The sequence below is a fragment of the Tigriopus californicus genome, chromosome 7 (genome assembly GCF_007210705.1).
Source record: "Tigriopus californicus strain San Diego chromosome 7, Tcal_SD_v2.1, whole genome shotgun sequence".
Classification (NCBI taxonomy): Eukaryota; Metazoa; Arthropoda; class Copepoda; order Harpacticoida; family Harpacticidae; genus Tigriopus; species Tigriopus californicus.
In genome coordinates this window covers 3,360,298-3,372,783 of record NC_081446.1, presented here as the reverse complement: position 1 = coordinate 3,372,783, position 12,486 = coordinate 3,360,298, and the positions used below count along the sequence as shown (strand labels likewise).

At 42.0% G+C, this 12,486-nt stretch overlaps 2 protein-coding genes across 3 annotated transcripts; one reads left to right on the top strand and one right to left on the bottom strand.

The window, feature by feature from the left end:
• The first annotated feature begins 1,994 nt into the window (after positions 1–1,994).
• Positions 1,995–4,950, top strand: LOC131882968 (aldehyde dehydrogenase family 16 member A1-like). Of its 2 annotated transcripts, none has more exons than XM_059230276.1 (2): positions 1,995–2,150; positions 2,222–4,950. In XM_059230276.1, exon 2 carries the CDS (start codon positions 2,228–2,230, stop codon positions 4,685–4,687), a length of 2,460 nt encoding a protein of 819 aa, XP_059086259.1. In that variant the 5' UTR covers positions 1,995–2,150; positions 2,222–2,227; the 3' UTR covers positions 4,688–4,950. The 2 variants fall into 2 exon arrangements, with proteins under 2 accessions (XP_059086259.1, XP_059086260.1); XM_059230277.1 differs by having other exon boundaries at positions 2,002–2,146.
• A 977-nt stretch (positions 4,951–5,927) lies between these two features.
• On the bottom strand, positions 5,928–10,703 carry LOC131882974 (sorting nexin-17-like). Its single transcript, XM_059230285.1, has 7 exons — positions 10,395–10,703; positions 9,485–9,853; positions 9,231–9,409; positions 9,006–9,168; positions 8,190–8,600; positions 7,349–7,483; positions 5,928–6,401 (listed from the first exon to the last, which is right to left on the bottom strand). Exons 1-7 carry the CDS (start codon positions 10,455–10,457, stop codon positions 6,240–6,242), a joined length of 1,482 nt encoding a protein of 493 aa, XP_059086268.1. The 5' UTR covers positions 10,458–10,703; the 3' UTR covers positions 5,928–6,239.
• Positions 10,704–12,486: the final 1,783 nt, after the last annotated feature.

The following is a 12,486-nucleotide window of genomic DNA, read 5'->3' as shown; positions in this document are numbered from 1 at the left end:
CGTAGGGAATACGTAGGCCATGTTGATCCGGTTACATCTTTCAAGTCAGACTTGGGCAAATTTTTAACTAGCATTCCAGATCAGCCCTACATTCAAGGACTAGCTCGGTCTGCCAACTCAAACAGTAGCAGGCTTTAAGTCAGACTTGGACAAGTTTTTGACTAAAATTCCGGATCAACCTTATATTCAAGGATTAGCCAGATCAGCCAACTCCAATTCAATAATTATGATCGTTCATTTTAATAGTGCTGGGGATCACATCCCCTGTAGCGGTTAGAAAAGCCCGTGAAAAAACAAAAAAAAAAAGAATGCCTTCCTTTTTAAGAAAAGGTTTGGTAGGTACTTTCGTTTCGCTGAATATTCAAGAATCTGATGAGAACCGTGACTTCCAGTTCAAAAGCCCCATCAATTAATCATAAAAGAAACCCAAATATTCCATTATTAATTCACCTATACATTTCGTTACAACTTGTTTGTATCAGTGAATCTAATTGGTAATTTCATTAATGGCGTGTTTGATGTAAAACCTACACACTTAGGAGTCAGAGCCGAACGGAAAATATATGAAATTCACTTCTCTCCAAATCATATCTGAAAAAACTTTTTCCCTATATCAAACTCCCTTTCACAATAAACTAGATNCAACCACAGTGGCAGTCGTCTCAGAGGTAAGCTGATCATCCAAGAATCCAGCTGCGGTCGACCATAGCTCAAAAGCCGGCGTGCTTTAGAGTAAAACCGGTCAAAAAGGTCGGTTTGGTTAAGTTTAAGTTCAAAGATGAACATTGGACGTAGTTCAGGGTAGGATTAAGGCCTTCATCGAATATGACCAATTACCAATTACCAAGGTACGAAAGCTGATATTGTACGTCTTCAAAAGCATCCATGAGCTTTGTCCCAACTCAGGGCTTAGGGTCAGTTCTAGTCACCGTAGAAGCTTAACGCACGTTTTGAGAGCACCTTCAAGCCCTTGAGAAACCAGGCTAGTTCGAACAATGAAGTCCACTTCTCTTCTTTCTCGGGCTCCTTCATTGTTTAACTTGCGTCCCTCTAATATTCGTAGGGAATACGTAGGCCATGTTGATCCGGTTACATCTTTCAAGTCAGACTTGGGCAAATTTTTAACTAGCATTCAAGATCAGCCCTACATTCAAGGACTAGCTCGGTCTGCCAACTCAAACAGTAGCAGGATTTAAGTCAGACTTGGACAAGTTTTTGACTAAAATTTCGGATCAACCTTATATTCAAGGATTAGCCAGATCAGCCAACTCTAATTCGTTGATCGATCAAATAATATATATAAATAAAAGTCAAGTAAAATGAATAATCTTCTCGTCTTGAACTGCTGAGATTCCAATCCTGGTAGCGGTAAGGAAGTCCGAAAAAGAAAACCTCATTGGTATGCGAAATATCATATAAAGATTGAAAGGTAATAAATAGACGAATTATGATCTTTCATTTTAATAGTACTGGGGATTACATTCCCTGTAGCGGTTAGAAAAGCCCGTGAAAAAAACAAATCAAAAAAAGAATGCCTTCCTTTTTAAGAAAAGGTTTGGTAGGTACTTTCGTTTCGCTGAATATTCAAGAATCTGATGAGAACCGTGACTTCATGTTCTAAAGCCCCACCAATTAATCATGAAAGAAACCCAAATATTCCATTATTGATTCACCTATACATTTAGTTACAACTTGTTTGTATCAGTGAATCTAATTTGTTATTTCATTAATGGCGTGTTTGATGTAAAACCTACGCACTTAGGAGTCAGAGCCGAACGGAAAATATTTGAAATTCACTTCTCTCCAAATCGTATCTGATTTTTTTCTTCCATATATCAAACTCCCTTTGACAATAAACTAGATATCTCCAGCATCTGATGGCATCGGCTAATTCCAAAAGCTACCTTTGATCCCCAATTTCGTAGGAAACCCCTTGAACCCCGCACTAGATATATTGAACTCTGTCTCCGGAAAGCTAGGTCGTTATTCAACAAAACCTGTTTGACGACTTTTAGTCCATACATGATCCCAGAGGTCTGGTCGGATTTGCTCCTCCAACGCCATTCAAGTGAGTGTACTATCACCCCCACGTCCAAGCACAAGTGTTCGATTTTCCTCTCCTCATCTCTTCACAAAAGCTGTTAATGTTGGTAAGAAACATGCATAGGATAATGAATTGGATTGAACGTCCCTCTTGTGGAACTCACCATCATTTACAAAGGTTTGAATGGAAGCCACCAAGAAAACCACCAATCCGTCTGTTTCGGACATCTTCAACACTATGGAGTACGGACCTGCCCCGGAATCCGATGACGTGGCCCAAGCTTGGTTGGATGACCACAAGAGAAATTTTGGACATTTCATCAATAATGAATGGTACCATCCCGAAGGCCGAAAGAGCTATGAGACCATAACGCCAGCCACTGGCAAGGTTCTATCGGCCACCATTCAAGGCAATGCTGATGATGTGGATGTAGCCGTGAAAGCGGCCAGCAAAGCTCTGCCTGCTTGGCGTGAACTCTCGGGTCATGAGCGGGCTCGTTATATTTATGCCATTGCTCGACATGTTCAGAAGCATTCCAGATTGATTGCCGTCATTGAAGCGTTGGACAACGGCAAAACCATTCGAGAGACCCGTGATGCTGACGTGCCCGTTGTCATCCGACATTTGTACCATTATGCTGGATGGGCAGAGCTGGTAGATGACGAAATGAGAAACTGGAAGTCCATTGGCGTGGTTGGAGCCATTGTTCCTTGGAACTTTCCTCTCATGTTACTGATGTGGAAAGTAGCTCCAGCCCTGGCCATGGGAAACACCGTAGTTTTAAAGCCCGCTACTGTCACCCGGTTATCAGCTCTTCTGTTTGCCGAGATCTGTGCTGAAGCCGGGCTTCCCGCAGGCGTGTTCAATGTGGTAACTGGCGGTGGAGCTATGGGCCAAACTTTGGCTGAACATCCCGAAGTTGACAAGGTGGGCTTTACTGGATCCACTGAGATTGGCAAGGTGTTGCGACAAGCCACTGCAGGCACTGGCAAGAAGATCTCCTTGGAGTTGGGCGGGAAAAGTCCGGTAATTGTTTATGAGAACGCTGACCTTGATTCGGCAGTAGAGTCGGTGGTTGATGCCATTTGGTTTAATCAAGGTCAAGTTTGCTCGGCTGGCTCCAAACTCTTAGTTCAAGAGCCCGTGTTTGACAAATTTATCCAGAAGTTAAAGACCAGATTAGGCCACTTTCGAATTGGTCACACGTTGGACAAGGCCATGGACATGGGACCCGTCGTAAGTGAGTCTCAATTGAAGAGCATTAAGAAGTACGTGGACGAGGCCTTGGAGGATGGTGCCGAGGTTTTTCAAGTGGAGGCTCCTGAAGGTTGCTATTATCCCCCAACTCTCATAACCAACGTGAACACCGCCTCCAAAGTGGTCATGGAGGAGATCTTTGGGCCCGTGTTGGTGGCCATGCCTTTCAGAACGGCTAAAGAAGCAATTGCCGTCGCCAATAACACCATGTACGGCTTGGGAGCTTCGGTTCACTCCGAGCAATTGCCGCTAGCTCTTGAGACGGCCAAGCATATCAAGGCTGGGGCAGTTTGGATCAATTGCCATAACATGTTTGATGCTGCGGCAGGATTTGGAGGCTACAAACAAAGCGGATATGGTCGGGATGGCGGCAAAGAAGGACTTTTCGAGTACGTTAAGCCCAAGTGGCAGGACAAGATCAAAATTGCTCCAGTTGACGTCGACATCAAGAAGTTTGCAGCCACTTATATGGCAGATAGACCGGCCATTAACGGGCATGACAATGGAAAAGATTCGGGTACCCCTGCCGTAGACCACACCTACAAGTTGTACTATGGTGGCGCCCAAAAACGCCCTGACGGCAATTACGTGTCGGTGATCCGAAATGTGGAGGGCAAGGTTATTGCTCAGGTTGGAGAATCCAATCGAAAGGACGTAAGGAACGCTGTTGAAGTGGCTGCCAAGGCTCAACCGGGATGGGAGAAACGATCCGGCTTCAATCGAGCCCAAATCTTGTTCTACGTGGCCGAGAATCTGGACATGCGGAAGCAGGAATTCGCTACTCGAATTGCTGACCTCACGGGTAAACCCATGGCCGACGCCTTGAGTGAAGTAGACAAATCCGTTCAGAGGTTGTTCTACTGGGCCTCTTACGCCGACAAGTACGGTGGTACGGTCCAAGAGACTCAGCTCTATGGTACAGTCATCAAAATCCACGAACCCGTGGGTGTGCTAGCTATTGCTTGTCCGGATGAATTCCCCTTACTGGGATTTGTGTCGCTCTTTGCTCCCGCCATTTGCCGGTCCAACTCGGTGGTCATCATTCCGAGTCAACGATATCCTATCCTGGCTTTAGACATGTATCAGATTTTCGACACCAGTGATTTGCCCGGAGGAGTGGTGAACATTCTTACTGGCAACCGTGACCATGTCTCCAAGTATTTGGTGGAGCATCAAAATGTGGATGGATTTTGGTACTTCGGGTCGGCTGAAGGTTCCAAGTACGTGGAATATGCCTCTGCTTGTAATGTGAAACGAACCTGGGTCAATTATGGTCTCAAGAGGGATTGGATGAGCGATGCACAAGGTCAAGGCGAGGAGTTCTTGTATCAGTCCGTTCAACCCAAGAACATTTGGCTTACAATGGGGGATATTTTCGCTAATTGAGCGTTGTTTCATTTTGCAAATGTACGGTACGTACACAGGAGAGGGATAATAAAGGTAGTTCAGTAAACTGTAAATACCTGGATTGTTGGGCACCTCGAAGAAAGGAGAGCAACTTGATGAATAATCGCCTGCTGATACAGTGATATCACAAATCAAGGTGCAAAAATGAAAAATCATTAGGTATGCTTTCAATCAGCATTACTTGTTCATATTTTCCTTTTCCGGTTTCGAAAATTCAAAAATACAGCATCAGATTTCTTCAATCGGGCAATTGTTATTTCGAATGTAGTTGCCAGTTTTCCAAAGTAAACTAAGGTCGACCCGTTTTCTGTACATTGAGACAATTTCTGGTGGACGAGGACGTTTGTTCAAAACCTGAATTTGTTTCGATAACATCGACATCGTGTAGAAAAAAAGTCCTAATAGCGAATCATTGCAGATATTTGTCTTTTAATAATTTCAACTACTTTCATATCCATCAAAAAGTTGGTCAAATCAGGAACCACTGGAAACTGGACAGGGAGGGAATGCTACGTTGGAGAATTGTCATTTCGGAATTGAGTACACTTATTGCGTTCGTTACATGAGACTGGGTCCCAAGTCGCTGCAATTATACAATTCAAATTTCAGCGCAATCCAAGAACTGGATCAAAAGTTATGCCCTCTCAACGATCACTACATAACTCGTCACATAATTGTTGTTAGCCTTCTTTTGGTAATTGATTACCATAAGACCTGATTACCCTTCAATCTGCACTCTTTGATACTCTGTTCTTTGAGAGGACATTACATTTGACCCAGCCGTTTGATTGAGGGGGAATTTGCAATACATAATTGCAATGACTGAGGGCACTCACATCTGAAGGAAAATGCAACGGGTGCATTCGCTTCCAAATTCATGATTCCAATCGCTAGCATCTCCGTCCATATTCTGGTGGTTCATGGTCAAATAAAATGATGCCATTACTCATTTTTATATGACCCCTAGATTTAATGACGTCATTCTCTTGAGCTTATGAATACATTTAGAGGACCTTGCCACTGATAATTTCAAACCTTAATGGTTGGACGGTGTAAAACCCCTTTCACTCTGTTCGAAGCCTTTTAAGATTGTGGCAAGAATAGCACAGAGATGAAAGTGCAATAGTAATTGCAGATTTATGAGTTGTTCAGCGCTACTTTGTGGTTTGCCCTTGAAACCTCGAAGACTCAGAACACTTCAATGAATTTCGCCCTGAGCTTAGGTGAAACTGAAAGATAACCATCATTTTTATTGGATTGATTATTTTCTTTCCATATTGGGTTAGGTAGTTCATAAAGAAATTATAACAAAACTAGAAACCATTATGATTAAGATGATGGTAAAACATATCGGGTTCAAAAGAAGGAGGAAAATAGTTTGACAAACGAAATAAAAATCTGAGCCTTGTTGCTCCGATTGATTGCTTCTGAAACAGTTTGGGGTTGGCTGTTCATTAATACTTTGACAAAAAAATGCTATGCTCAAACTTTGCAGAACGGTGATCAATCCTCTACAATATTCATCACAGAATTACGGTTCGTCGTCCTTCATTTCGAAAAATGCTTCGTTTTCGATGAGAACATCCTCGGCAGCTCGAGCAGCTTCCCGGAAATTGACCACATCGAACTTTTCGCTCAACTTCTTCACCGAGTATTGCCGTCCAGTTAACGAGGATAACGTCTTGGGATCAATCTGAGGGCAAAGGCAAAGAAGATCTTAGTTTAGACATTTGAAAGGCTTCAAAGGAATTTTCGGTGTCACGGGAGAGCTTTCATTTAAGAAAATGGAAGATTCATTTTATGGTTTTCATTGTTTTTGACAAGCCTTTTAGGATTGACACATGGAGCACACCAGCAGGACTGGCAACGTCTATATCTTACTATTCCACACAAACAAATTCCTCAAGAAATATAAATTATCAATTTTGGGCTGGCCAAAACTTGCATCTTGCATCTTGTGCAAATTTTGCAAAAACACTTATATATCCCATATTATTCTTTACATTTAATGTATCTGCAAACTTTGCAATATTACCAACAATATTTCGCACTTTTTAGTAATTCATTTTGGCAATATGTGAAATTGTTCACAATTTTGGAGTAAAAGTCGCGAGGATGAAGTTTTCTTGATTTCTATGAATCCTTTTGCCATGAAGGTAAAAAATAGGTTGCAGTTATTTTACCAACCAATTGACTGTAAATTAATCGTTCATTTCAAATAGCTCTGCCTCTGGCATCTTTGAGGTTGTCTGTGGCACATTAGAAATATCCGTTGGCGGTTCCAGAAAATGGCTTGTTTAAATATCATTTTCACAAAATAATGCTTAATGTACTCAGTGCAATCAGTGTTTTACAACTTACAAAGGTATCAAAATATTAGGCTTTTGATGGTAACCTTTTGTCATTTTTGCTGATATACACTTCGTATTATGTTATTGGCAAAGGTTTGCCCTACCTAAAACCATGCGAATTTCGCACTGACTGAAAAAGTATGATTGATTGGCCTTCATCACAATTTATCATCCTGCTCATTTTTACAAATCATTGAAAGGTTTTGGTTCATTGATTTTCGCCGAAATCGTCATCGTTTTTGCAAAACTAAGTATAAAAGTGAAACCTGCTTGGACTTCTCATTCTTACCTTGGGAATGGTTGGATTTCCGTTGCCGCAGTTTTTATGTTGAGCCGAATGGAGTCCACTTCGAATAGGGAACTTTTGGACCACGCCATCTTTTCTTTGGAAGAGATATTCCGTCGAGCACGATTTCTCACCGGCCTAATAAATAGCATGGAACATAAATACTAGGGTATAAATCAGTTATGAAAAACCAGCTAACTGATCAATTGAATGAGTTTGACTCAGTTACTGTATAACAATCATTTTTGCCGAAATATCTGATGAACAATTTGTACCTTTCCACCTCCAAAATGCGGGTGAAAATGTAGGAATTAAGAGACTATCTAGGATTTTGAAACTTAGACATAAGCTTTTAGAGATATTTTTTGCAAACCTTTGATTGGGGAACATGTTCACAACTGTAACTTGCTTTTAGTTTGCTGGAATATTGGGTAATCGACATTTTCAATGTTTGAGATTTGTAATGGATGTGCTGATTGAAATAGACTTTTTCCTGGGTTCGTTTTAGGCGTGACAATCATATTTGGGGGGGGGGGGCCTTTCTTTGCATATTAAATACCTCCAAAATAGATTTATTTTACCTTACTAACCGCTACAGCTCAGGGACTGCGACACCCAATGCTTCCAATATAAAGGATTATTACTTGTTTATTTGTTATCAAATGAACTTTCTACAACAGTTGGCCTAGCAACGAATTTGTATTGGCAGACTGATCTGTTATCTGACGAAAGGTCCAAAATGTATTTTTAATGGGTTTGCAAGAAAACTGAAAACTGTCTAAACATGCCCTAATTAGTAGCCGAATACTCTTTTCCATCATTCCGGAGAACCATGCGAACTTACCTTTTTTATTGCAATCCCCGATCGAACGCGCAACAACTCTTCAACTATGGACTGCAGACAAAGTGACATCAGAATGGCTTGGGGCGAGATGATCGTGATCCATTGGAGTTCTTGATTGTTCATCAGATACTCGAAGCTCAATTCCAACTTGCTCCCAGAGTCTTCTGGATCCGTGTCGTTGAACTCATCCGAAGTCATACCTTTGGCCACGGTCATGATCCGCCAACAACGCATCTTGGTCACTTTGAAGCTCCCCTCTTTGATTTCTCCCTTGGGCGTGCGGATCTTCATGACGAGCTCTCGATTTCCAATGACAATGTGAGCGGGGGTGTTGGTCATTGGATAGTCGCAGACACACGGTAAGAAGTGGAGATAGCCGTAATAAGGTAATCGGTGGGCGGTGTGCATGTACTGAAAAGTTCACAGACAATTAGGATCTAATTTGAGTAACACCATTATTATATCATTTGGCCAGAGCTTCGTGCAAGTTCGGGCTCTGTTTAAAAGCGGCGAGAATAACCATTGAGTTATGATTTTTCACGAGATATCTTTTTATTCCATACAATTCTAGAGGTCTGTTCAGGGTTTCTTTCTTTTGAACGCCTTTTAGGAATCCGTCAAAAGAAGACGATATAAAACTGCCTGGTCTCTTAAAGCCCACTAGATTTTCATTCATTGCATCGCATCAACACGTTCCGACTAAATTGATATCTGAAGGCGTTCGGTCACAAAAACATGTTCGACTCGAAAACATATTTTGGATTACTTTCCTTAGAAAGGCGGATCTAGAGGATTATAAGGACCCGCTTTACTTACCTCATACTTAGATCCCATCGCCTGAAGTCGAGCCAACTGTCGTTTGGTCTCGGGATTAGCTACAATCCACCCACGTTCCACTTCGGCAATGGTTTGCGTGTATAGCAGGGTCAGCGTCACATTGTGATTGAATAACTCCAGATCAATCTTCGGATCCCATGAGCTGAATGCACAAAAGATGAATCTCAGGAACCTTCCGTACCTGATTGTTAATCTCTCACTTACGCTTTTCTCAAGACGAGCTTCAGCGACCTTTTGGAAGCGGATTTTTGCGAGATGTATGGCGACTCGAAATCCTGGAGTTTGCGAACCACCACAAAATCCCCATCTTCCTTCCGTTCTAACAAGAAGAGTGCGAAGTAGTGCACGTATTCCTCGGGGACTTGCAATTGCTGACATACTTTCTGCAATGTTGAACATCCCACCAACGTCAAATACTACCCACACAGACAGGAGTGTAAAGTATATAAAATACAAACCTCTAGCACTTCCTCGGTTTGAAGGATGGTCAGGCCCCTGACAGAGATCTTCTTTTCGTTCATTAGGAACACATCCAGTTGAACCTCCTCGGTCTTTTCCGAGCGTGTCTCCTGTTGTGAAGCCAATAAGAACCCGTTGAAGGTGATGCTGTGGGATATCCGGGGATCTTGGGACAAAAGTTGGAGGTACTTCTCCAAGGCCATGCGGCGCTCTTCAATCTGATTCAACCCGAGGGTCAAGATCTTCTTGGGAGGGAATGAAGGCAGCGTGGACGGATGGAACTCGCGTCGAAGTTGCTCGTGGAGGGTGTGGAGTTGGCGATAACGCACATTGCAATGGCGTACCCCGTTGATATGAACCACATAAGTCTGGCGTGTCAATGAAACGGATATTTTTTGAGTTCAATGCTATCAGTTCGTGTCATTCCAATTGACTATTTTAGTAGCCACCCCAGAGTTTTTTTTTTCAAGTTTGTGGCTAATTGCCATAAGCTTTAAATAGCAAGCTCCATGGTGCTTATCATCTTCTTATACTGTGTTTAATTTGGGTACGTTTAGCTTCACAAAAGTAGAACCGCCAACAAATTGGCCGAGAAACACATCTTCCAAACCTAAAGAGCTATGAACTCCACATACGCCCCTGATGAACCATATGTTGAAAGATACCACCCATCCACGCCCGAGCAGTTATCTCCCTTGCCTACCCTTGCCTCCAGAAGAGACACGAGGTATTTTTGTCATTTCCTGCTGAGTTCTTGCTGAATGCAATGCAAAAACATCAATCTTAGTCATATCATAGTTAACCCTCCCTCATTCTAACGCATTTTTTGTCGCTCTCAGCAATCTTGTTTCGAGCACATGTCCATACAAAGACGGAGAGTGAGACTGTGCCAAAAGTAGTTCTACTCACCGTATAAGGAGACCCGGATTTGGGATCCTTGTGGTCAGATGTTTCGGGAATGGAGAAATGCATGGGGGATCCGGAGAACGGGGAGCGGGAATCCGATGGAATGCGGGTCTCTCCGGGAAGAGAAATTGGATTTCTCGCCACGGATGGGCTCTAATCACGAACAGGTTCAACACGTACGCTACCAAACCCCAGCGTTTAATCGTACACTTGGCCACTTATGAACTGATCCGTCACTCCGTGAATCCATCAGCCAGTAGGTCGAGCTGGCTGGCGGTTCCGTCTTCCCTTCTCGCCACCCTCCTTTTCTTTCATCATCGACTCTAACAGAACATTAGCGTTGCCATAAAAATGTCACCTCTTTCAGCCAAATCGTGGCCAAAGTATAGTCAAATATGACTAGAGAATATTGAAAATATCCAAACATTCAAGTTTGTGATGCAGCAGACATTTTAAAGTCCGAGCAGTTAAGAGCGACATGACCATAAATGGTACATGAACTGACAGCTTGGCCAATCTGACTCTAACTCCACCATTCTTCTGGCTCTTGATTGCCTGGCGGGCCGGCCAACGGGCTAATGCCCAGAGAAAATAAGAAGGATTTTCTCTCGGCGTCTGCGCTCTAGGCTAAAACGCCGGCCTGTGACGAAATAACCATTGTCGACCACAAGAAAAATAAGTCTGTCATGAAGGCCCTCGAAAATGACCTTGGCGCAAAGCTATCAGGTTATATTCTCGAGATAGCGGCCTTTTTAGCACGAAATGCTCGAAGGTACAATCATGACAACTAGATGGTAGTTCTTTCGGTTTTAATGGACGGGACTCTGGGCGATGGAAAGGAAGTCTTTATGTGTATATCTGTTAATTAGGTCTGATTATGCTTTCGTCCATAGTATGTGCTTGACAAGTGATAACTCTGGTAGACATTTGTCATTTAATGCACACGTTCAATCACCGTCATTGGCAATATCTGAATGAATTCATGAATCTATGAGCTACAAAGAATGTCGACGGACTAGATTTCTCTTTTTTGATCGGATAGAGACAAACAGGGTTGCCAAGTCGAGAGAGATTTCTTCAACTCTTGATCCAAACAGCTGAGAGGGGAAAAAAGCCAAATGGCATCCAAAGTGAATAATAATGATCAACATCCAAAAGGAATCCCAAGTGAGGTACTGCTTTTTCGCAAACTTCATTCCATTTTGCTACTTTATGCATGAATGATCATAAAAGATCAATGACGTGTCTTGAAGTAATGCCTGGCCTGAAAATCAAATTCAAAGAATGTAAGTGTAGACAGGAGCTAACTAAAATCATTTGACCAGTGCATCAATTTATTGGAAAGAACGTGAATTTCAGTCTATTTTAAGTTTTAGTTTTGTATGCCAAAACACAACTTTTTTGATGGCTTTCCAATTCTTGTTGAGAAATACTCTTGACATAATCAGGAAGTTCAAAGTGAACAAGCCAATTACTATTGGCCTTTAGTTGGAACTGGTAACGTTTTTGGTAACCAACCTTACGTCTGAAAACGCCGTCATTTTTGAGCGGTTATTTGTGGACTTCCTTGCCAGTATTGGGCATGAGATCCCCCAGCACTTTAAGACCTTAAAAGGTATTAGTTTTACCTGATTCTACATTCATACAAAATTTGATTCGCCAACGAATTAGAGTTGATAGATCTGGCTTTAAGGCATCAATTAGATTTAAAAACGGCACCTTTTGTAAGATTTGGTTTTATTTTTGTAATGGATAAATGTATAATGCATATGGGAGGTGAAATTAGGGTTATCACTATCAGAAATTATGCGACACAAAGAAAAAAGATGTTCATATTTCTTTTTACCTTTGGATGATTATAAAAATTGCACTAACAGATTTTGCAATCGGCAAATTGATGTCATAACCTTTGCAGAATCACCCCAAAATAAAAGCTCACATTCCACCTCCAATATTTATCCTGATGAGTTAGTATCATGAAATGTATGATTCCAAAAGAAAGCATTTGTAAAACATACAACAAATAGGATGTGGCAACAAAAGTTTCAATATAAATAATACTTTAACTTAACCAAGGCCAAAGTGGGGTTGACGG

Excerpts from the sequence above, each read along its gene's own strand:
- LOC131882968 (XM_059230276.1), top strand. The coding sequence starts at position 2,228 with ATGGAAGCCACCAAGAAAACCACCAATCCGTCTGTTTCGGACATCTTC.
- LOC131882974 (XM_059230285.1), bottom strand. The coding sequence starts at position 10,457 with ATGCATTTCTCCATTCCCGAAACATCTGACCACAAGGATCCCAAATCC. Across the intron at positions 9,410-9,484 it reads AAACCGAGGAAGTGCTAGAG|AAAGTATGTCAGCAATTGCA; the intron begins GTTTGTATTTTA and ends TCAACATTGCAG. Across the intron at positions 7,484-8,189 it reads CGGGGATTGCAATAAAAAAG|GCCGGTGAGAAATCGTGCTC; the intron begins GTAAGTTCGCAT and ends GCTATTTATTAG.